The 25,822-nt window shown below is 41.7% G+C and overlaps 1 protein-coding gene across 2 annotated transcripts in view; it reads left to right on the forward strand.

Moving 5' to 3' along the window:
- Window positions 1–1,708: 1,708 nt before the first annotated feature.
- RANBP9 (RAN binding protein 9) overlaps window positions 1,709–25,822 on the forward strand; it is an 88,540-nt gene continuing 64,426 nt past the window's right edge. For both annotated transcript variants that reach the window (XM_082344456.1, XM_082344457.1), the window contains exons 1-2: window positions 1,709–2,420; window positions 16,123–16,234. In XM_082344456.1, the coding sequence (XP_082200582.1) occupies window positions 1,847–2,420; window positions 16,123–16,234 (686 nt within the window). In that variant the 5' untranslated portion in view covers window positions 1,709–1,846. The remainder of the gene's footprint in view (window positions 2,421–16,122; window positions 16,235–25,822) is intronic.

The raw sequence follows: 25,822 nt of genomic DNA on the forward strand, positions 1-25,822 counted from the left end.
AGCCCATTTATTCTACCTTGGCTAGCCAACATTTAAATAGAGCTTGGTTTACATTTAACTCGTTACTGTAATATAAATGACAGTCTTAGAACAATTTAAATACAATGACATCATGTAATTTAAAGTGCAGTGGCTTGAAAAAAGTCATCAAACAGCAGGTTAGAATTATCGGATATTTTTATTAAAGAACAACAGGGCATCTAGTTGCTGGGTAATTGAGGGAGAAATTAGACTAAATGACTATTAGCTCTGGCCAGCCGTTGAGGGCCTTCAATTAAATCACCATTTACCTACCCTCTTCAAGACAAAATAATTCTCTATTCAGCAAAGAACGCTCCTTGCTTATTTGGCCAAACAATTAGCACCATAATATCTTTGGAAGCAAACAAAATACCAGAATTTATATGGTGTAGATTACACGTGTAAAGCTCGATTTCGCCAGCTAAGGAAATGATAACCTAAACAAAGAGATGTGATGAAAACAAAATAGTAATGTTAGGACGGGTCAGAGAGCAACACTTGGCGAGTTGTGCCCAATTAGTCGACCAAGCAAAGCACTGTTGGGAATTGCAAAGTAGGAAGTCCTATTTTTGACTCTGCTGACCTCAGTGAATATTTCCTTGTTTTAAAAATGGGCATAATTCTTTGCTACGTAACAAAGAGGCCTGTTATGAAAACTAAGGAGTCTCTAAAATGTTTTGACGCCTCCAGAAGCCCTGCGTAAATACACCTTGTATTCGTACGGTTCGTGTTCCTGCCCTTTGATGAGATGCCAGTCTTTATTAGCATTCCTAATAAATTAGTGACACCTTCTGCCACCCTGGGTTCACTTTAAGTCCTCATAAAATTAATTATCAAAATGCTCCCTGTTTTAAGTGGGAGACTTTCCCTTCAGAAATGGTTATGAAGTATGCAGAGCAGTTGGTTCCTTAAGAGGGAGGCGGCAAACAGGGACCTGTACTGGTGCACGAGCTGGAGCCCGAGCAGCCCGTGGGCGCCCCCCGGACGGCTCTTCCCGGGGACCCGATCTGGGATCCGGGAGCCGGAGCCGCCCCGCTCGTCCCTGGGGCCCGCAGACCGGACTCGCGGCGGCCCCAGCGGGGCTCGATTACTTTCGCCTGGGCGAGAAGCGGCCCCGCCGCGCCAGCGGGAACCCTACGGTTGGGGAGGTGGGGCGACGACAACAAAAAGAAGTAAAGTAGGAGGAGATTCTCCCGGGGAGGGCCCGGGCGAGCGGGGCGAGGCGGCGGGCTCCCGGCAGAGGCGGGACCCCAGCGCCCGGCGCGCGAGCGGCTGGCGGACCCCGGCAAAGGCGGAGTCCGCGCCTGGCCACCCGCCTCCCTAGTGCGGTCTCCCGGCGCCGGGACCCCCGCGGGCCCGCCCTCCGCCGCCCGCGCGGCCACGCCCCCCGTGCGACCCCGCCCCTCGCGCCGAGCTCGCGCCTCCGGCCCCGCCCCTTCGCCCAGCACCGCCCGCGCGCAGCGTCTCGCGCCGGCCCGGCCCGCCCGCCGGGAAACAGCCGCGAGAGCAGCGGCAGCGGTTGCTGCCACCGCGCCTCCTCCTGCCGCGCCCCCGCCTCGCCCCCGCCGTCGGCGCCTCGTCCCGGGCCCGCGCCCGCCCTCCGGCCAACGTTCTCTCAGGGCTTCCCCGGGCCCGCCGCCCACTCCCCCGGCTCCGAGCCCCCCAACCGTCGCGCTCTCTCCCTCTCGGCGCGCGGCCCGCCGCCTGCTTCCGGGGCGGGCGGACTGGGCGCCTGGTGCCGGCGGCCTCAGCGACAGCGCCCCCGGGAAGCGGAGGAGGAAGGAGAGAAGAAGTGGAGGTGGCCGCAGGCTGAGTCGCGGCCGGGATGTCCGGGCAGCCGCCGCCGCCGCCGCAGCAGCAACAACAGCAGCAGCAGCTGCCGCCGCCACCGCCGGCGGCCGTGGCCCCAGTGTCCGGAGTCGTCCTGCCGGCGCCCCCGGCCGTCAGCGCCGGCTCCTCTCCGGCCGGCTCGCCCGGCGGCGCGGGCGGCGGTGGCGGCTTAGGGGCCGCGGCGGCCGCCTTGCTCCTCCACCCGCCGCCGCCGCCGCCGCCGCCCCCGGCCACCGCGGCCCCGCCGCCGCCGCCGCCGCCGCCCCCGCAGCCCGCCTCGGCGGCCGCCCCCGCCAGCGCGCCCCCCGCGCCCCCGGGCCTTGCAGCGGGCCCCGGCCCGGCCGGAGGCGCCCCGGCCCCGGCCGTGGCGGCGGGCAGCAGTGCCGCGGCCCCCTTCCCGCACGGGGACTCGGCCCTGAACGAGCAGGAGAAGGAGCTGCAGCGGCGGCTGAAGCGACTCTACCCGGCAGTGGACGAGCAGGAGACGCCGCTGCCTCGGTCCTGGAGTCCGAAGGACAAGTTCAGCTACATCGGCCTGTCTCAGAACAACCTGCGGGTGCACTACAAAGGTACTGGGCGTGTGTCCTGCGGTGAGAGTGGGGCCGCAGACCCTCGGGCCGCCCCCGCCCTCCCGGGGCCGGGTGTCCTCGGAGGGGACTCGCCGCCGGCTCTGCTGCTCCCAGGGTGGGATTGGGGTCGCGGGGAGAGGTGCGAGGGAAAGCGGGCGATTCTGGGAAGGGGAAGGTGAGTATAATGGTCCTGGGTAGAATGGAGCTGGTAATCCCAGGCCAGGAGCAGGACACCTCGGGGGAATCCAGGATGACAGGACATAACTCGCTTTCTGATTTCCCTTTGAGATAAATCGTAGGGCTGGGATGGAGGAATCTATGGGCTCGGAGTTGGGTTACATTGTTCTCCAGGTGGTGTTGGGTCAGGCGCTCTCCTCTTACGTGGGGGGAAGAGAGGCACGATTCTGAGGGATAATTTCTAATTAAGGGAGAGCAGGGATGTATAGGGGGAGGAGTAATCAGTGGAGGATTTTGTCCCAAATTAAGCTAGAGATTGTCTAGGGGAACACAAGGGCCGGGGCCCTAAGTTTGCCGTCAGGGTATCTTGCTAAAAGCAACTGGAGGGTGCGAGAGGTGAAACCTCAGGAGTACGTGTTTTCTTAGGGGAGCAGAAACCTACCACGACTGATTGGATATGCCCTATATTTATGTGTTGGCATTATGAAAGTCTCGTTGAAAACAGGGATTTGTTAAAAACGTTATTTAGTATTTTAAAGAAAATTGGCTCCTATTTTCCACCTGCAGTTAAAAAAAAAAAAGCCTTAGGCAAGTGTTTGTTCCCCTCCTCCCTCACCTACCTCTCCTGTGTTAAAACAAAGCTTTAAGCAGATCAGTTGTATATAAAATTATAAATTGCTATGGGAGTTTTTGAAATGTAGCCCACATTAATAGCACGCATCAAGTTTACTTGTCTGGGGGAAAAAAATCAATCCAATGTGTCAGTCTATCTGGAAACAAATCCAGTTTTTTAGGCCCCAAACCTGCTGCTTTTACATTCAGAGCAGCCTCATTTTGATTGGCTTCAAAGGGAGGGTCTTTATCAGATCCTAGTGACATGGATGTAGAGGGTATAAACAACCATTGTGGTGAAATTCTTAAAGTTTACTGGACTGAAATTTGAGAAGAACCTTGATAAATAAGTTACTATTTAATCAGGAAGGAGAATGGCCACAGAAGTCTTCCAAATGATTTGGCTGCAAAGAGTAACGCACAAAAATAGGCCTTGTTGAATATTCCTTCCTTTTATGCATAGATCCAGAGAAGAACTTTCAATTTTAAGTGTTATGGTTCTTAATCTAAATGGCTGAAATTTTCAAAATATTGGACCTTTGGTTTTTCTTAAGTTAGGACATTTTGTGAATACCCTGTGAAGGCTGTTGTTTAATTTTGTGTTTTAATTTGTGTGAACAGTGTGCTGTGCATGACGTGTTTGCTTCTGATCTGGCTACCAGAATGCTGTTTGTTGGACTCCACAAAACTTTACTTTAAATTTTATGGTTGATGGTTGATGGTTAGCTTATAAAATCAGGGGGAGAAGATACAAGAGACTATTGAACAAAGAATTCTAGCTTTCCGAGTCCTGCCATCATTTGTGATTTTAGGCATGTTACCAGACAGGGTCTCAGTTTCTTCCTCTGAGTGATGAGGGAGTTGAGCTGGGTTGGGTGTTGGTAAGGAGATTTCCAGCTCTGAATTTCCATATCTAAGATTTGTGATTATAGTCTGTTTAGCACTGTAACATGCCTTGACTAGTTTTACTAACTACTTTTACATAAAATTGATGATTTGGGTCACGCAAAAGTGCAGCTTATGTGAAATTGGTTGGAGTTTGGAATATTTATGACACTGCTGTCTCAGTTATTTTTCCTCTTGGCCTCTTTATTACTTTCTGTTGTGTAATACTAAGATTCACTTTCTGGAAACTTCACTCTTTTGTAAACATAAACCATTATTTCTGGAAGAACAGATTTTGCTGTTTGTCATTCTTTTTCTTTCCTCTCCCTTTCTTCTATCTCCCCTTTGTCTCTCCCTTCCCCCTTGTCACAAACACGGGCCCTTTTTCCCCTTCTACTGCCTCTTCCTCGTCTTGTTATTTTAATATGTGCCTGTGTGTTTTTCCTGTTGTTTTTCTGTGTGCCTTCAGAGTGGACCACACCAGAAGTTACTGGGCATCTAAGCAAGGGGGAAGTGTCTTAGGTAGTGGTAAGCAAATTTGAAGTCACAAAATAACATTAAAAACTATTGTTCATAAAGTATTTTTGCATATTACAGAATTTCAAAAGATTGATAATTATTTTCCATATGAGGATTTTTCTTACCTTTGAAATATAAATTTCTTTTGCTCTGAACGTATTCTGTTTTCAAGATGTTATTCTTCTAAATTGGAGCTACTCTTTTGGAAACAGTGGGGTTCCTTAAATGATTTGAAGGGATTAATGTTAAACAGTGTCAGCCATACAGACCAAGTTGATTGGATTGCAGAGGAATTGGGTGTGTTTACTACCTGTTAAAATTTTTTAAAAGACTTTTTGCTTAGCAGTCACACACCAACTGTTGAAATCCTCAAGCATGGCCCCTTTTATTTTTGAAATTCTTGTCAGCTTTGAATAAGTATAAATGTGACAAGTTTAGACCTAGTTATAATGATCACTTTATTCCAATTTAAAGCATTTTAATGAATATGACAATGGGTTTGATTAGTCTAAATGTTTCAGTTACAGGTTGCATTTTTATATTTGTGAAGTTACCGTGATTTGTTTACTTTGCAAAGCATTTTGATACATTCACTCAGGAGCATGTTAGTGAATTTGGATAAGATGGTGGAATTCTCATTTAAGATGAGAAAAAGTGGGAGCACCTGGAAGTTAGAGCTTCCCAGTCACAAGTAAGCCAGGATTGGAAACTAATTTTCATTGATTTTAAATTTAGTGTTCTTTCCACCACACTGTATTGCCTATTTCAATTTGTATGAGACTTAATTATCTCAAGTAGTTAAAATCCGGTGATCACATTTATAAGTTTTTGAAGAATAGTTGACTTTGAAGAATAGTTGATGTTGAAAGTACTTCCTCTGGGGAAAGTGCTACCTGGAGCACACTAATGCCATGGAAAAGTCCAGACACTTTGATTATACTGATTTAGGGCAGCTTAGAAGAAATGTAAGATCAGTGAAAGTTGGGAATGATAGGAAGAAATGAATACTGAACTGCACCTTCTAATTGAAGTATTATTAACAGTGACCAAATAGGTTGAACTTTTGGTATGCCCAGCTCCCCTCCCCCTCTGTATCACCAGTCACTAGGCCTTTAACGTGTCCTCAGTTTAATTGCTTATCTAATTTCTTGCACTTCTTTATGTAGAACAAGTATCTCAACACATATTTGCTTGCTTACCAAATCTCTTTAGAGATTTATGGGAGGTGGTATAAAAATGTGCTTCAAAATCAAGGAATTTAAAAACCAGGCTTTTCCCAGGGATCCCTTTGCCAAAATTGAGCTTTAAGAATGCTAGTTGATAACTGCAAGGATTAAGTGATTCTAATAATCATACTTAACAGAAGTAGACAATAGTAATGATGATTTTTTTTTTTGGTAATGATTTATTGAGCAATTGCTGTAGGGCAGATGTTCTTCTAGACAGTTTGTATATATACCTTACTCTCTATTTATTCATTTTGTTTATTCAACAAGCTTTCAGTGAGTGTTTACTTTGTGCCAGGTTCTGGATACTCAAAGATGAATAAGACACTGTCTTTGAATTCGCAGAGCTCAAAGGACATCAGGCAGTGTGGGTAGCAGGGAAGTGTCATAGAGTACTGTGGAAGATGGGGGGGCATCTGCTGCAGGCTGCCCTTGGCAGGGGTGAAGTTGGTGGGTCAGGGAAAGCTTCTTGAAGGGGATGAGGCCAGCGGTCCGTCTTGAAAGATGAGTATGATATAGGGGAGGAGGGGCTGGGCATTACAAGGGAAAAAGCATAAACAAAAGCATAGAGGAGAGAATTATTCTATATGTTTGGATCTACAAGCAATATGGGGTTGTTGGAATTTAAGTGTGTGACAAGGTGCAGCTGGGAAAAGATCGTGCGAGGCCTTATAGAATATTTTATCGAGCTTGGATCTTATTCTGTAGGAGACAAAGAATCATCTAAGGATTTTAAGTAGGAAGTGACTGGCTCATTTTCATCTTTGTCGGATTACACAACTAATTGGGAGGTGGACTCAGGGACACAAGCCTGGAAATAGCAGACTCATTTAGAAGGCTGTTGCAGACCACATAAGAAATAAGGACCTGAACTGGTCAGTGGTGGGGGCAGAGAAGAGCAGACATACCTGTGATCTGTGCTGAAGTAAATCTGACTGGATATGATGGAATGATGGAGAAATCAAGGCTGATGCTGGGTTTCTAGCCCTGTTAGGTTTTTGCAGTGAACCGTGAAGCAAATAATGATCGCAAGGAAGTATTACAGTATACTTTGAGGTAAGTAAAAATGGGAATCTTAGCCATGTGATCTGACTTCATGTAAATCAGAAGAAGACAAAGAAATAGCATTGGAGAAAGAACAGAAAGAGGTCTTCTGGAGTTAAGGTGGCTCTGTGTAATCACCACAGCTGGAGTTCCTGATTTTTCACTTTATTCTAATGTTCAGATGTCTCAGCTACAGTGCTAGTTTCTGGTGGTTTTCTTTTCTTTTGCCTACTAACTGGTTTATCCCTTTTCCTATTTTAAACTCCCAAGAGACTCAGCAGATTGGCGTAGCTAGTTGCCATCTTTCTTAGTTGGGCAGAGCTTTTCATTCTGTGCTGTGGAGTGAATTGGTGGCCTTCTCGTAGATGCTGACCTGTGTTGAATCAGCTGTAGGGGTGTGAGGGTTGTTATGAAATACAAAATGTCCTCCTGGTGGAAGGATAGTGTGGGCCCCACTCCTCTCAGTAGGGACAGTGTGGGGGGCAGTTTCTCCTAGGAGGGGCTGGCACGTACCATCACTGACCTGAACCTGGAGGAGAGGTTGAGGTCATGACTGACCTGGGAGTCGCCTGTAGCTGGTAGTTGAAACTCAGAGTGTGAGAGAGAGTGAGTAAAGTGAGAAGAGCAGTGGGCCAAAGCTGGAACCCTGAGCAAGACCAACATTAAAAGACTGCAGGGAGCCCAAGAAGGAGTAGTTAAGAGGCACCTGGACAGCGGGGAGGGTGGTGTCACAGAAGCTGATTAGAGGAGTGTCAGAAATGAGGAAGTGAACTTGAGTGTCGAATGCAACAGATAGGTTTAGTGAGATCGGCACAGGAAAATTTCCACTGGATTTGGAAAGTAGATCGTTGTGACCTTAGGTAGAGCAGTGTGAACTGAGTGATGGGGGCAGAAATCAGGGTCAGTAGAAGGGACCAAGCAGAAAGTATAGTGAATATAGGTTATTCTTGAGAAATATAGATGAGGAAAGAGATGAGTCAATACCTGGAGGAGAATGGAGGTTAGGGCAGCTGTGGGTTTTTTTTTTTTTTTTTTTAAATGGTTGATATTGGAGTTACGTTGTATCTGGAGATTAGCTTATAACATCAGCATGTAAGATGAAAAATCCACATACTTAAAATTATCCCTAGAAAACCCTTTGGAAGGTACTGTGTTAGAAACTATTGTATCATTTCTAAGTAGGCCTACTTTTAGTTTGGCTGCGTGGGTAAAACTGAAGTGACGTAAGTTAGATGACAGTATGATGTTAGTGCAAGGTATGGAGTTTCAATAAATGTCTACAGAATTTAACGTGTTTTAACAAATGAGATAAATAGTACCAATACCTGGTTTTATTACCTTAAAGTTAAAAAAAAAGCTCATTATACTAACCACCAACCCCAGTGCATTATTGACAATGATTTATAACACAGAGACATATAATTTTATGAAAAGGATATACATTTTTGGGACGCTGTGCCCTTATAGGTCGAAGGGAAGGAGAGTAAAGAGGGAAAGGATGAAAGTACAGGCTTGGGAGGCTGACAGAGTAAGGGCTTGGAGGGAGGAAGGTGCTTCAGAAGCTTGAGATGCTTGCCCTTGAAGAGGAGAGGAGTACCTGCTGTTCCTTTGATAACAGTGGGCGAGGTGGGCGGGTGTAGGCAGACGAGTTAGTAACGCACGAGAGCAGAGTAGAACATAGCCGTGTATAATGGTGGAGTCCCATCTCAGTCCCGTTTTGTGATGAAGGAGGTGAGGTAGTTTGCTCACTGAATTCAAGTGGAGGACTTAAAGCCTAAAGTGAATGATGGAGATGTGGACCATCTTCATCTTTCTGAAGATTGCTGTGTGGTATTGATAACCATGGGGGATCCCAGCTGACATCATTAGTTCACAGTGGTGACTGTTTGCAGGATGGTTGGACTTTATTCCGCAAAGGCCAACTGCCCAGTGCAGGAGTAGGGAAGGTGGATTATAATGTTGATTTAAGGCTGTGGTTTTACTGGCTGGGTATGATGGAAGGATAGGCATATGAGGGAAATCAAGATATTTGGGAGCTTTTAAATAATTACCATGTACACCATCCCGGAAGAGGAAGGAGAAGAACAAACGAACAAGAAAGGGTTCAGTGCATTGGAGTTCCTTGAATTTTGAAGTGCGGAGTGAATTCTTTAGACAGGGGAGAGGATAGGAGGGTGTGTCCTAGGGGAAGATGTCGATATTTCCACTGTAATGCCAAAATTGTGTTGCTGGAAAAACCTCATGTTTGTCACAGAATTGCGCACTAAAAGTAACAGGGCTTATGGGAAAAACAGGGCTGGGGCAGACCACTTAAAACCTATGGAACTTTGTAACCAGAGCACTACAGAAATAACAGTCCTAATAAGATACAGGCCCAGTTAAACTTCCACTCCCGTGTGTGCCCAGTGTCACAGGATGCTGATCCTTCACAGCCTTCAGCCCTGGGGTTTGGTCTTCCTTGTTAGAGATGTAAGTTCTTGGCAGCTGTTTAATCAAACATAAAAATCTGATTCAGGGTTTAGCTCTTTTCACCTTTTTTTTTTTTTTTTTTAAGCCAATTGGAAATTCTTACCTTTAGCTATTAGAATGGCTAAAATCCAAAGAAAACCTGGCCATGACAACTGTTGGTGAGGGTACAGAGAGCAACAGGAACTCTCATACTCTGCTGGTGGGAGTGCAAAATGATACAGCCACTTTGGAAGATGGTTTGGCAGTCTCTACCAAAGCTAAACATAGTTTACCATATGATCCAGCAGTTGAGCTCCTAGGTATTTACCCAACTGGTTTGAAAACTTACGCCCATACAAAAACCTGCATGTAATGTTCATAACGGCTTTTCTCATAATCACCAAAACCAAGAAACAACCAGGATGTCTCTCAGTAGGTGAGTGGATAAACTGCAGTACATCCGTACAATAGAATATTATTCAGAGAGAAAAAAGAAATGAGCCATCTATCCACACAGAGACACATATGGATCTTAAATGCATATTGCTGAGTGAAAGACTCCAATCTGAAAATATTACATACTGTATGATCTCAGTGATATGACATTCTGGAAAAGCAAAACTATAGAGCTAGGAAAAAGATGAGTGGTTGTCAGGGGCTTGAGGGGACGGAGAGAGGGCGAGTGAGGCAAAGAATGGGATTTTTTAGGTCAGTGAAAGTATTCTGTATGATGCTGTAATTGTGGCTACATGACACTGTGTGCGTATCAAACCCGAAGAATTTTAGGACATAAAGAGTGAACCTTAATAGGTACATATTTTTTAGAAAGTAACTTGGTGGGGGGGATCCCAGTATAGAATGTAGAATGTGACAAAACAGTGTAACTATATTACAAATGTATGAAACAGTCTCAGAAGAGGAGGGAAAAGGCACTGACCTAAATAAGTAACTGGAAATCAGTGGAGTCTGTAGAACTAAAGGTAAAAGAAACTACATAAGCACTGAATTCTTGTTGATAAGTTGTATCCCAGGGGGATGTGAGTTAACAATTCTGATACTGCTATCCATGTATACTGGAATTTAACAGTTAAATCAGTGGACGGTGCACAGTGGGAGCTAGGTTTCTCGCCACTGGAGTGGTTAGAATGATCCATGTGGTAATGGATGAGAGTCGGAGACAGTAGTATGAACTCATGTTTAGTTTAATATGTACACAGATGATTAAATAAAAAGTACGGATGTGTGTATATGCAGGGGTTTAGTATACACACATATATTTCTTCGCTCTTGTCAATGAGAGGGCCTAAAAACAATGACACCCCAGTAACTGTGAGCATACCTAGTACCTAGATCTTGGATTCTAATGCCATTTGCCCATAAAAGGAGCCAGGGCTCCTTGGAGAAATGGCTGAGTCTAGGACTAGGGCAGGAAATGCACAAGATGAGCTTCCAGAATCTTGTAGTGCCAGAAAGTAACAAACAAAAACAAAAAACACATAATGCAGGTATGTCAGAGTGCCAACTGAAAAAGCTCCCAATGGCTAAACGGGGAACAGTTTGAGCAACAAAAGAAATGAACTAGTCTTGAATTATAACCCAAAGTATAAAATAAATATGCATGAGATGCACGAGTCCATACTGAATATAAACAAAGAGGAAGTATCTTAGCACTTTTTGATCTGTACTGCACTTGAATTTTCCCCAGATGGGTTAGTACAGTGGCAGGTATAGCAGTTCCTGAAGCCACCAAACACTGGGCACAATGGGAATGCACTTCTGGAGGAATCCCAGCTTTTGACTTAGGGCCTCTGTATATTGCTAACATTTTCTCTTTAATTCATTAATGTACTGGGAAAAGCTGTGTTATGAGCTGAATGACTTCTTTATTATGCTGATATCATTGCCATGTTTATCAAGTGCATGTGGGCTAATTTGTATTCAAGAAATGTGCTTTGTAGCAAAACAGACTTTACTGGAATTTAATATTACTGAGGTGGAGTAGCTTCAGGTGATGTCAGCATCCAGAGTGTGGCTCTAGGAAGAATGATTGAAATTAGAATGGAAGTCAGTGGGAATAAAGAGGTCTGGGAATTAAAATGCAGAAACAATAAAATAATCAAAAATAAGTGCTAACGTGTGTTAATCTTGTGTGGAGGGCATATAAAAAAGGTTAGACCGAGTCATAGAGACTAGAGAAAGAATAATTGAGGAAGTAGAACTTGAACTAAGATGGAAGGGCTGAGTAGGACCCGGCCAGTCTGAGAAGGAAGGGTACACAGCTTTCCAGTTAGAGGGAGTAGCTTGGGCACAGCCTGGCCTGACCAGTGTGGCTGGAGCAGAAAGGAGGAGGTGGAAAATGCAGAGGGAGGGCAAGATCAAACAAGGTTTTCAGCAAGTTTATCTTTTTCTAGGCTGAATGGGAAGGAATGGTAGTTGTCTTGAGGGCTAGTGGTACAAGGAAGGCTGATTTATATTTTCAGAAAGGCACTTGGCTGCAGGTTGGAGAGTGGAGGGGTCTGGGGGAAGGCTTTATTCAAACCCTTTCTGTTTCAGTTAAATGCAGTCAACAGATTGTTTGAATAGGAGGAGCTGACCTTGCTAGCCTTAAGAGTCCTGAAGCAGTACATGTATTGTCTTCTTAAACCATCTAGAAAACACTTAACATTGAAGACTGTGGTTTTAAAAATGTACACTTCAGTAGTGTGAGGGTTGTACTTTGGTCACCACAGAATTTAAGGTAATAAACTTCCTGCTGATGAACATTATTAGAAATAGGCTCTTCACTCTGATATTACTAGTCCCACCTAAAATTAGTAGGAATCCTTTTAATCTTATATCTCAACTTTTTCTTGGGTTTTTACATCTTAAGGTTAATTTTAAAATGGAACAAATCCTTTTTTTTTTTTAAATGGTGTCACAATCACCCCCCCTTTTTTTTTTAAACTTTGGGTTTATTTATTTATTTACTTACTTACTTATTTATGTATGTATGTATGTATGTATGTCTGTGTCGGGTCTTCGTTTCTGTGCGAGGGCTTTCTCTAGTTGCAGTGAGCGGGGGCCACTCTTCATCGCGGTGCGTGGGCCTCTCACTGTCGCGGCCTCTCTTGTTGCGGAGCACAGGCTTCAGATGCGCAGGCTCGGTAGTTGTGGCTCACGGGCCCAGTTGCTCCGCGGCATGTGGGATCTTCCCAGACCAGGGCTTGAACCCGTGTCCCCTGCATTGGCAGGCAGATTCTCAACCACTGCACCACCAGGGAAGCCTGGAACAAATCCTTTTAACATTTACAGAATTTTTCTATAGTGTCTTGGTAGAGCATAATGAATATACTAAAACCTTGAAGATTTATGACTCTGTAGTTCTTTACAGTTATTTTTGCATAATGGTAAGATGTAGGGGATTTTAATTCAGACATGGATTTAATGCACAGTTCTACCAATTTTGGGCAAGTTATATAATCTCTGTAAGAATTTCTCCATTTTTAGAAATGAGGTTAAATTATACCTATTTCACAGATGTCGAATGAGAAAAATCTATACAGAAGCACCTAATACTTTGAGAGATTGTTTACCCTCAAATATTAGTTTTCTTTCTCTTTTCCCACAGAAGTAGCTAGAATAGGAGGTGAGAATACATGTGAAGTGATCCCAGAACGCTCACTGTAACTAAATCCTTCCTGTGGGTTCAGAGCTCGCACTGGATCAAGCTTCTTGAATTTAAATCCCAGCACAAATCCTGGTTTGGGATTCTCACCCAGCAGTACGACCTGAGTTTCTTTATCTGCCCTTGGCTTCCTCAACTGTGAAATGATAATAAATAGTACCTACTTCATAAGTTGTTTTGAATGTGAAATGAGTTAATAAATACAGTGCTTTTATTTATTTATTTACCATTTTAAAAATTGAAGTACAGTTAATTTACAATGTTGTGTTAGTGTCAGATGTACAGCATAGTGATTCAGTTATACATACATACATATGTATTTTTTTCAGGTTCTTTTCCATTGTAGGTTATTACAAGATATTGAATATAGTTTCCTGTGCTATATAGTAGGTCCTTGTTATTTATCTGTTTTATGTATAGTAGTGTGTATATGTTAATCCCAAACTCCTAATTTGTCCACCCTACCCTCCCCCCCCATCACCCTTTGGTAACCATAAGTTTGTTTTCTCTGTCAGTACAGTGCTTTTAGAATGGTGCCTTTCACCTAGTATTAAATGTATGTCAACTGTTATCACTTACTATTATTAAGTATGCTTTGAGATTCCCTTATCCCTAAAAGTTTTGGTCACTTCTCTTCAGAAAAACCAAAACCAAAAATAAGGGCTAGTTGATTTAAGATTCCTGGGTTAATTGGGGTTTTCTTTAGATTTATTTTTAACTGTCTAAATTTTAAAAATGCTTTTAGTTTACATGACCTTTTCCCAGGCAGCTCAATTATTTGAACATAATGTTACTGAAAAATATATTTTGCTGAAACTGTAATTTATTAAATGTCTGTTTTTAAAAAGTGATTAGTGTATCATTCTGCAGATTTATGCCGTTACTTTCTTCTGCTTAGCTCCATGTAAATACTACCTACATATGTTAAAGCAGTTTTATCAGCGTCTATACATTGCTACTTCCATTTTTATCTTCCTAGCCAAGTTTATCACCTCTCAGTGGTCATCCTGCTGAGAACTTCTGCCCATAAGACATATACTTAAGACATCTATGAATGGTAATAGAGTGGCTGAGTTCATTTAGTTTCTTTTAGGCTACGTGAACATGTGCTAATTTGCATTGCAAGTGTAAACTTAACAGTTTAATGGTAGGATACGCATTGATAATTTGACAGAGTGTATGGTAAGGGAAGATGTGATCTCATTGGTGTGTGATGGTTCTTGTATAGACAAGATATAATTTTTGACCTATGAGAGGTGTTTAGTTTTAAAACAGTCATGGTAAATTTGAGAAGGGGAGTTCTGCTACCCATGAAGGTAAGGGTATAGTCTGACTGAAAGATTAATGACATAAGTTCGAATTGGGTGAAGCATGTCTAGCGAGAACACCTGAGTAATGATTTGGAGCACCGTTTCTCATACAGCCCTTTTCGGGGTTGTGGAGCCTGTCGCACTCACTCTCTCTGAATACTCTCTGACACGCTACTTCAGCTTTATTCTTCTGGTGGTTTTATGGGCATATTTTCTCTAGCTCACATGGTTTTGTTCACATGCTAGCTTTCAAGGTAATTTGTGTCTTGGGTGATGGACAGGGGAGGTGATATTAGTGAGTAAAACTCTGGGTTAGATTGAGGAATAGCTAATTTAAAAAGTTTAAAAGCCTTTATCTAACAGATTCCCTAAAGATGTCAGCATTAGTATGGTATTATATTGCTTTCTTAAAAAAGAAAGAAAAGACAATGAGAGGTTAGATATGTTTCTCAGAAGGCTGTAATTGACCAAAGAAATTTTATGGATCAGCCTTTGGATAGAATTAATGATCAAAGATTAATGATTTTTTTTTTTTTTTACATATTAAAATTTTTAATTTTTCTAAACACCAACAATGCAATTTTGCTAAAGTTACAATTTTGGAAAATTGGCCTCAAGACCACTCCCAGGCTTTCTGTCAAGTGTATCTGGGTCTCTACCATCTCAGGGCTGTGTGCATTTCTCCCAGGACTTGGGGTGGGGTAAAGGTGGGTAGAGAAGATTTTCTAAAGGTCTGCTGGAGTATAGAGCCCAGGAGAGTCCTGGGTGAGGCCCTGGGCTCCTTGAATGCTGTGTATAGTAGCCTCTCTCTGCCCTTGTCTCCCAAGCTCTCTTTTGCCTTCCTCAAGTTTGATATCTGGGAGGTTTGATTTTCCAGAGGAAATTAAATATTTTTATATCGAATTATATTACAATAAATATTGCCAAATGCTTTCCTTTTGCGTTGTTCCCCATCTAACTGTTAAGTTCAGGCAGTTGAAATGTGGATGATGAAGTGAGTGAAACCATCAAACTCTATCCAAAGTTTGGATCTAACCAACAAAATTGTAAATTCTTAAAGTAAGAAAGCTGTTTTGCCAGTTCAATCTAATTATAAAATTTCGCTTTAAAAAATAGACTATGAGGGCTTCCCTGGTAGTGCGGTGGTAAAGAATCCATCTGCCAATGCAGTGGACACGGGTTCAAGCCCTGGTCTGGGAAGATCCCACATGCCGCGGAGCAACTAAGCCCGTGCGCCACAACTACTGAGCCTGCGTGCCACAACTACTGAAGCCCCACTCACCGCAACTAGAGAAAGCCTGCGCACAGCAATGAAGACCCAACGCAGCCAAAAACAAAATAAATTAAATAAATTTAAAAAAATAATGTATGATACAGATGCTTCTGGTTTAAAAAATTAGGCCATTTGGCAAAAAAATGTTGTTTAGGAATTTGATAAATTATATGCAAATTTAGATCTAATAAAATTAATCATATTCTCATCTTGTTCTTCAGGTGTATGCTTTTGTCTCTTAAAAATATCGGCTACCTTAAAATACTTTATATAATTTGCATAAAGGACTGCTAGGTTCAGTGTGCTTAGATTCTGAAATTTTATCAAAACTCGTAATAGTGTGAAGAGTTCCATGTTTAACTTGGGCTATTTTGCATATTGGATTAATTGTGATGATAAATGTGTTATTAAGTCTTTGACTATTTGTACTGATGAGCGCAGAAATGTATATCTCATTCAAAAACCATATTGGTTCCTGAATTATTTGTTAAGATTTTCATTTGATTATCTCTCTTGGTTTTTTCCCTTCCTGTCCCTTATGCAGGTCACGGCAAAACCCCAAAAGATGCAGCTTCAGTTCGTGCCACACATCCAATACCAGCAGCCTGTGGGATTTATTATTTTGAAGTAAAAATCGTCAGTAAGGGAAGAGATGGGTAAGTGTACACTTTGATGGGAAAGATCGTTTGCTTATGGGTAATTATTTTTGCTTTGATTCATAACCGTTTATGATGTAATTGGAAAATTGGAATTTTTGGGAAATTTTGGTAATTGGAAAAGTGGAATATGAATATTCTAGTATAGCATGTTGTACCTGGCTCTGCTTAAATACTAGTTGAAGTTAACACTTGAGTTGGTGAAATTACCAGGTTTTTCTGGTAGGTTTGTCGTTAAAGTGGAGAATTGGAATAAAACAATAGAGAGAGAATGACTCATTTTCCACGCCTTTCTTACACTGCCATTTTCTGAATTCTGCTGAGAAGTTAAATCTTCTCAAAGGTAGTTAACCAAAACCAAAAGGTGATTCATAGATATTTTACAGGGATGGGGGCTCAGAATTTTAGGTTTAGATCAGGGAAATGTATGTTTGTACGCTCTCAGTTGGAGGCGATTCCCAAGTATTAGGATGTAGTTTAGAAGCTTCCAAATGAGAACTTCATGTAGATGCTAGAACCAACTTTTATATTATTGCTTTTCAACTTGAGATCACTGGTTGTGTGTGTGTGTGTGTGTGTGTGTGTGTGTGTACACATCAGAGTCACTTAGGGGACTATTAAAAATATAGTAGTTTGGGTCTTACCCCAGAAGTTCCTTAATCAGCATTTTCAGATGTAGAGTTTGGAAGATAGGCATTTTGAGAAAGCTCAACAGGGAATTTCGGTGCATCCCTCTGATTGAGAGCTAATTACATAGAATCATTGGATCTATCCTGTGGTATTTCCTGATAACTTCATTGTGGTATCAGAGATCCTTTAAAGCATCTATAGAGTCATTTGTTCAACTACCAAGGTAAATTTATGGGGCTGTGTAAGTTTACCTGTACTTGAAGCGAGTCATTTAACCCCTCTTGGTGCTTCTTCTTTGTTTAACTGACAAAATAAGTGTGTTCAGTAGATCATTCCTGTTTATTCGCTGAATATTCTCAATGTCAACAATATGGAAAGTACAAAGTGAAACCTTGGGTTCAATGATAACTTTTTAACTACCTCAGTTTTCCCAGGGTGATCAAACCAAAGGTAAAATCAGAGAAGCCAAGGATAAAGTGGTTGAGAGACCCCAAATTGAAATAGGCACATGATTGTAACCATTTCTAACTCTGCTGCTGCATACTCAGTAAGCCAGTTCTTTTATACTTCAAGTTATATCATCAACTCCATAATGCTGGTGTTGCTCAGGATAATTCCCAGGATTCTCTTTACCTTTCACTCTACATATTGTATCTTTGCATGAGCTTGACCTTATATTTTCATGGCTGCAAATTCCCTGACGAGTCTCAAATCTAAAGCTACATCTCAGGTCATTCCCTTGAGGTCTAGATCAATATATCTGCCCAGATGTTTGTATCTGAATGTCCCACAGGCATTTAAATTTAGCTTGTTTAAAATCTTTTTCTCAACCCTAGCTTGGTTAATGGTTTCACTGTTGCTAGAAACTTGAGAATTTCTTGCCTTAAACTTTCTCTGTCCACTTCTACAGTTTCTGCCTGAGTCAGGTCTTGGTAATTTGTCCCCTAAATTACTGAGGTCTCCCAGTTGCTCCCTGTTTTGCCCTCACTCCAGTCTATAACTATTGCTCATCTTCTTTCTAATACAAAACTCAATTGTGTCTGTCCCTTTCTTGAGATTATTTGCTACACCTGTTGCTTTGAGATTAAAATCTAAAGCTTCTTAGCAGGGTCCTTCATGATGTGACCTTTGTAATTTTTCAGTCTCATCTTTTTGTTGCCAGAATCCCTCATTTTTTTTAAATTAGGTATATTTTACATGTAGTAGAACTTACGTTTTTAGTATGCAGGCCTGTGAGTTTTGACAGATGTGTACAGTCTTATAACCATCACCACAGTCAATATATAGAACAGTTCCATCACCCTGCAGAATTCCTCCATACCCCTTTTTGGGCAACCTTTCCCCATCTCCAGCCCCTGGTAACCACTGATTGGTTTTCTTCCTTTATAGTTTTGCTGTTTCTAGGATGGTATATAAATGGAATCATAGAGTATGATGAGTAGAGTAGCCTGTTAAGTCTGGCATCTTTCACTGAGTATAATGCATTTGAGGTTCATCTCTATTTTTGTATGTATTGGTAGTTCATTCCTTGTTATTGCTGATTATGTGGGTGAACCAACCACAGTTTGCTTACTCACTCTTCAGTTGAAGGACATCAGATTATTTCCAGTTTTTGGCAATTAGGAATATGGCCACTCTAAACATTGATGTATAGGTTTTTTTCGTAAGTTTTCATTTAACTCGTAAGTTTTCTTCGTAAGTTTTCATAAAACTCATTTAATGAGTTTTCATTTAACTTGGGTGAATACAAAGGAGTGGGATTGCTGGGTCCTTTGTTAAGTGTATTTTTAACTTTATAAGAAACTGACAAATCGTTTTGCAGCATGGTTGTACTAGCTTACGATCCTACGAGCATCGTGTGAGGTTCCTGTGGCTCTGCCTCCTCAGTAGCACTTGCTGTTGTCAGGGGTTTTGTTTTGTTTTGTTTTAAATTTGTAGCCATTCTAATAGGTATCTAGTGGTTTCTTTTTGTGGTTTTAATTTACTTTTCCCTAATGACTAATGATGTTGAAGACATCATTAATGTCTTCATTAATTCTTATCTGTCCTGTTTTTTTTAAACAAACTCAATAGTTCCTTTATTTCGATTTTATTTTTTTTTAAGATTTTTTTTTTTTTTTAATGTGGGCCATTTTTAAAGTCTTCATTGAATTTGTTACAATATTGCTTCTGTTTTATGTTTTGGTTTTTTGGCCACGAGGCATGTGGGATCTTAGCTCCCCAACCAGGGATCAAACGCCTGCATTGGAAGGTGAAGTCTTTAACCACTGCACTGTCAGGGAAGTCCCCTATTTCGATTTTAAATTAATTACTTGTCAACAACTGTGGACATGGTTAAGAAATGACTTAACAGATACACTTTAAGATACTGAATTGACAGCTCAATTGAACAGAATGCTTCTTAGGACTGTTCTCATTTTGGCATTCACCCTGATTAAATTTAAGGTCCTTATTCCTCATCTCTTTTCTGAGCTATGGGAGCTCTAACTGGGGCATCCAGTTAATCTCCATTTCCATTTTTCTGCCAGCTTAGGCTTGGAGAAATAAGCCCCAGAAAATAGAAAGTAGGATGTTAAACAGAGTTGAATCAACATAAAGTGACCCCAAAGGAGAGGGATGGAACCCCAAAGGAGAGGGGTAGGTTAGAAAATACTACCTAACCAAACTGGGGTCCACTTGCCCCGCACCCAGCAAAGCCAATCTACTGACACTGGGCTGTGGTGAAGTACAGTGTTTATTGCAGGCAGCAAGCAAGGAGGATGGGCAGCCCATGCTAAAAAGACCTGAACTCTCCAGTGGCTTTCTGGGAAGGGTTTTTAAAGGCAGCATTAGGCGTGAGGGTTGTAGGGTGTGTGATCAGCTCGTGGACTTTCTTCTGATGGGTTGGTGGTGAGGAAACAGGGTGATGTTTTGGGAATCTTAATCATCAGCCTCCTGGTTCCATCCTATCCAGGGTCTACATGCTTGTGATCAGCACGAAGTCACCATCCACCTCTTGGGAGGGAGTCTTAGTTTCTGCAGAACTACTCAAAGATATTTGTCGGATTGTTACGTATATGCCTTGAGGAGGAACTAGGACTCTGTTTTGTGGCTGCACTGTTGTTTAAAGCTATCATTACTTTTCTTGCTTGACTGCTTTTCCTTTGTTTCTGCATTCCCTCACTTCCCTAATTAGTAACTGCTTGAGTCTGCTCTTTGGAAATCAGGGAAGGCCTAGGAGACTAAAGCCTTTTTCCTACAAACAAGAAACACGGAGGGGCTTTTGTACCCGGGAAGGTCTCGCAGGGGCCTGCTGGGTTTCAGTCTCCCTTTTTCTTTGATACTCCTCAATCCTGAGGGGAACAAGGGTGGGACAAGAAAGGGAATAAAGTTTTGGATAGAGAGGTTAACCATAAACCTGGTAGGGGGTCTTGGTTTCAAAAATACCCCCATAGACCTTTTACTAATCAGAGTTGGCATCTGTGGAAAGTAGATGGCAGGTATGTAGTGCCGTAAGGTACTCTCTGTAGTTCTCTGATGGTACTTGCTGGCTCATGTTTCTAGTTCTGTGTGCAGGTTCTTTCCTTCCTCCTTATATTCACCTTCTCTTGTCTCTTTCCCCATTTGCCAAGCTTAACTAATTACTCTTCAAGTCGTAGTTTACAGTTACTTTTTTTTGGTGGCACTTTCTCCTCCCCAAAATAAGATTGTGCCTTTATTATGCTTCCTTTGCTTTTTGGGCAGACTGTAATTATAATATTTATACAGCTGATTGTCTGCTTATTGGTAATGTATAACGGTACAGATTCAAGGGTGAGGGACTATTTTATATTTCTGTAATTCCAGTACTTACTTTTTAGCTAGCACTCATATGAATGAACAAATGGTTGGATGAGAAACAGTACCCACCTCCTGTATATTCTTGGAGAAAACTGTTGTGTTTCTTTGGTCTGATTTTGTTTATTTCTGGTAATCTTTTTGAACACAATTTTAGGTCCAACCCAATGCTTTTGGAAGGAAAGAACAAACAGTTCATTTATGGGAGAAAAGCAAGTCATGTAGCTTATTTTGGCCAAGTAATGTCTTTCTGGAGATATATTGAACTGTATCAAGAGATATAAAAATTCCTTCCTAAAATCCTAATGTCGTTGTAGAGACTTGACCAGAAAGCGCAGCTGTTAGTTACCTTCATTTGCAGTGATACATGCTCATCTGAGAGTTTATTACACTTAATTTAAAATGGAATTTTCTTTTAAACAGTGTGTTTATCCAAGATTAGGACAGGTAAATAAATATTTGGATCCAAGATGTCAGTTTTCTCACGAGAAACTGTCATTGTAGCAAGTTTTCTCATGAAATGGCGAGAGTTGGGTATGAATTGCTTCTCAGTTTATTTGTAAAATGCATGATTTCTAGGTCTGCTTTGGAAAACTAGGAATATAACTCTGATGATTGGTACTTGTTTTCTTCATTGCCTAAGAAGTGAGGCTTGGGGGCTTCCCTGGTGGCGCAGTGGTTGAGAATCTTCCTGCCAATGCAGGGGACACGGGTTAGAGCCCTGGTCTGGGAAGATCCCACATGCTGCGGAGCAACTAAGCCCATGAGCCACAATTACTGAGCCTGCGCGTCTGGAGCCTGTGCTCCGCAACAAGAGAGGCCGCGATGAAGAGTGGCCCCTGCTTGCCGCAACTAGAGAAAGCCCTCGCACAGAAACGAAGACCCAACACAGCCATAAATAAATAAATAAATAAAATTTAAAAAAAAAAAAAAAAAAGTGAGGCTTGAAGGAAGTTCCTTTTATTGAACGAAACAAATAATATGTTCTGTTTTCTGCCTTGGATTTTCATTTAAACTAAACATAACTTTTGTGTATGTTCAGCAAAATAAGCTTACTTTATTAGGAGAAAATAGCCTGTCTCAATTTTTTGATTAATTTAAAAATGAATTCCTAACACATTTTGGACCCAAAAAATTAAATCACCTTATCTGCATGAAATCATTTTCTTTAGGAGACATATTTAAAGGGTATATATTTACTTTATGTTCTTGTTAATTCTTGTTGACTGTCAAGATGAATTTCTAAAAGTAGTCTGTGTCTTTTGAATGTACCTTCAGTTCAGGAATTTTATTCAGGTTTTCAATTATGTATACTGATACAGGCAATGGAGATACAGTTCATTATAAATGTGAGAGATAATAAAATTTCTATTTGGACATTTTTAGAATTATAATTTATTATGAGTGTGATATTTTTAGCTCTTCAAACAAAATATTGATGCCATTCTGCCAGTGTGATTCAGGAGAAATCAGCAAGTAATCCAGTCTCTGTTCTGTTCGTAAATTCTGCTGATAATAAAAGCATAGAACATTCCTTCTATGCTTTCTGACTTTCTGGATTCTTTCTTGGGGGAGTGGAAGAGAAATAAAGGCCTTTCTTCCCATCTAGCTATAAAAGGCTTTACAAGGTCTTTCCTTCTAGTTTCTCTTGGTGATAAGCAGTAAGTGGAAACACAGATGGAAAATGTGAACAAAGATATCAAATAAACTATGTATTTATTAACTTAATGAATATATATTGAACAGGTATGGTGTATCTGGCATTGTCAGCAGCTGAGCGAGTATAAGAAATTATTTTATTTATCTCTGTCTTAGCCATAGTTTCTAGTAGAGGACCTGACACTTAGCAGAAACTCAATAAATGCATTGAGTGAACTGAATGTGCGTTCTTGTTCTCAAGGAATATTGAATTCAGTATTTGGAGGGTACAGTGGGGCAGAGCAGGGAGCAGACGTATGCAAATAACTCTAGATTAAGACATAATATACTAAGTACTTAGAATGAGAGAGTATATGGGAGAACTGAGGAGATGATGATTAATTCTAGCTCAAGGAAATAGATTTATAAAGGAAGTAGTGTTTGATAGGCCTTAGAAAATGAGTAAAAATTTGAGACACTTCGTTGGGGAAAAATATTCCAGACTGTGATAAATGGCTGGACTTGTCTCATGGGAGGAATGGAACTGTATGGTGTCTTTGGCTGAGGTAGATGACTCAGTATTGCTGGAGACTTGAGGGCTTATAGTGAAGAGTTTACAGAAGTAAGAGTGGAATTGGAATCATATTAGAGAGCCTTGATGATAGTTCTAAGGGCAAATGCTCTATAGGTAGGAGGGAGCCTTCAGTCTTTTTAAAATTTATTTATTTTTGGCTGTGTTGGGTCTTCGTTTCTGTGCGAGGGCTTTCTCTAGTTGCGGCAAGCGGGGGCCACTCTTCATCGCGGCCTCTCTTGTTGCGGAGCACAGGCTTCAGACGCGCAGGCTCAGCAATTGTGGCTCACGGGCCCAGCCACTCCGCGGCATGTGGGATCTTCCCAGACCAGGGCTCCAACCCGTGTCCCCTGCATTGGCAGGCAGACTCTAAACCACTGTGCCACCAAGGAAGCCCCTTCAGTCTTCTTGAGTAGGGCAGTGATACAGTATCTGTTTTAGGAAAACGGTACTGGGTGGGGGGGGGATGCAGTGTGTGACGGCAGTGTGGAAGATGGCTGGAGACAGGAGTCAGGCTGCGAGGCTGTTGCCTAGGGGTGAATTGTGATAGAGGTTAAAAACATAGAGGAGGAGGAGGTAGTTTAACTTGTTGGGTGGTACCTATTATGTACCAGATACTGTGCTAGGAACCTAGGGTTTACAAGGAGGGATTGGCCAGGACGGGGTCTCTGCCCTCCAGAAGTTTGTAGGTAAGAATAGAAATGAACGTGTCAATAAATAATTAAATATAGCATAAAAAATGTATAGTAATAGCTATATGAACAAAGTAGAGAAGCAGTATGGTGGAGGAAGTGACCAACTCTGTTGGAAGATGGGGTGGCAATCAAGGAAGCCTTTAGAAAGCTTGCATACAGTTATGGCAGAGGAAGAACGTTAAACATAAGTCTCTCTCACTTCCCTGTCCTTCAGCTACCTATTTACCCTCCTTAGACTGATTTCCTAGGAATTCCTCCAGAGATACTCTATGAGCAGAGTTTTCAAAGATGAATAGTTGTTTTTGAAGCTGATTTAGTTACTTTTGCTAAGAAATACAGTGAAGTACTTTGGGACAAGAAAGATGGAGATTTGAATATTGGCTTTGCCACTTACTAGTTCTGTGGCCTTGTACTTTTCGACAAACTCTTTGTTTCCTTTTCTGTAAAATGGAAACAGCAGTGCCAACCTCATAGGATGAGATTAAATAGTTCACTTAAAGCACCCGTTAGAGTGCCTGGTGCACGGCCTTGATGCCGCTGTTGCTGATGGAGAAAGCAGCACAAAGGTTTGTGGCATGAATGGGTCTGGAGGTGGTCATGGAGGGACTTCTAACGGATAATCTTTATCTTTTAGGCACTAGCTTTAAAAGGGAATGATAGCGATTGGATTTGCATTTTGGGGAGGTTACGCTGATACAGAAAAGAGAGGTCTGAGAGACACAAGAGGACCAGTTGGGCTATTATGATTTTGAATTGGCTTAATCTGTGTAGTGGAGTTAGCGAGGAAAGTAGACAGATTTATTAGCTATTTAGGACTTTAAAGAAAAAGAAAAAACTTGACTAGCAGGTGGGAATGGTAAGTGTAGCTGTTGAAAGGGAAAGAATGAAGGGTGACTTTCACTGTTCTGGCTGGGACGGTCGATTATATAGATGGTGCTGTGACTGAACATAATAAAAAATATTGGAGAGAAGTGGAACTTTGAAATTGCAGATGATGGGGGCATTGTTTGAACTGCTGTGAGACATCCAGATGATGAGTTAATAGTAGGGGCTTTGACTGAAAATAAATGGGATTTGGTAGAGAGAAAAGTTGTTAGGTGTATTTTGGAGTCATCAGAATGTAACTTGTTGAAGCCATGAGGATTGATATGATCACCCAAGTGTGTGGTGTAAAAAAAGAAGAGGTCTGAGAATGGACATCTGAAACAGCATATTTACTGGAAATGTAGGAGGGAAGAATCTAGCTAAGGATTCTGAGGAGGAATGGTCCTAGTTAGAAGGAAGATTCTAGAGAGTACTGTGTGTTAGAAGCCAAGGAAGTCAATTAAAAGGAGAACTGAAGTGTCCGCTGGTTTGTCGCTTAGGAGGTTGTTAATCCTTGTTCTGGCAATTTCCTTAAAGTTGGGGTGGGAGTGAGTGCAGTGCATCAGAGAGTTAGAGGTAAGGGGTGGAGGTGGTGGAGCCAGAGGACTGCCTAGCTGTGCTGCACTTGTGGGAAACAGTATTTCTCCATCCATTCAGGAAAATCAGATGAAGAAAATTATATCTTGTATAAATTCTATTAATTCAACTTGTTTCCTTCCAGTTTTTATATGTACACTTTTTATTACACAGCTGTACTCTTCTTACACATTTTTACATCCTGTTTTTATTATTGATTTACCAAGACATATTTATTACTGTGTATTTTTTAACCTAGTTACAGGTATAAGCGCTTTACTATGAGATTAAAAGCTCTGACCATCTTTTTTCTTTTTGTTTTATTTTTTTGCTGCAACATAGTCTGTTGTAAGTGTATTAGGGCACATCCATAGCTATTCTCTTGTTTTATTTAAGTTGTTTCTAACTCTTTTCACTGTTATAAATAATTTTTATGCATGGTGTCTATTTCTTTGGGAAAGATTTCTTTAAGTAGAATTATTGGATCAAAAGAAAAAGTATGTACACTTTTAAGGTGCATGAGGCACTGGCCAAATTACTCTCTAGAAAGATGAGTCCAGCTTCCGTTTGGGCAGGAGAAACTTGGTCATATGTGTAAATTGAGGAGAGGAAATCACTAGGGAATCCAAGGCAAGTTGAGGAGGCTAGTTCCTTTGCTGAGGGAGTGGGGTTGAGGGGTTAAATATAAGTTCGGAATGTGGGCTGGAATATGGAATTGATTAGAACAGAAACATCTCTACTTTGGGAAGCCTGTCTTGACAACCTTTCCACCTCCAAAGTAGGTTAGACTCCTCTGTT

This window comes from Balaenoptera borealis (assembly GCF_965194805.1).
Source record: "Balaenoptera borealis genome assembly, chromosome: 12".
Taxonomy (NCBI): Eukaryota; Metazoa; Chordata; class Mammalia; order Artiodactyla; family Balaenopteridae; genus Balaenoptera; species Balaenoptera borealis.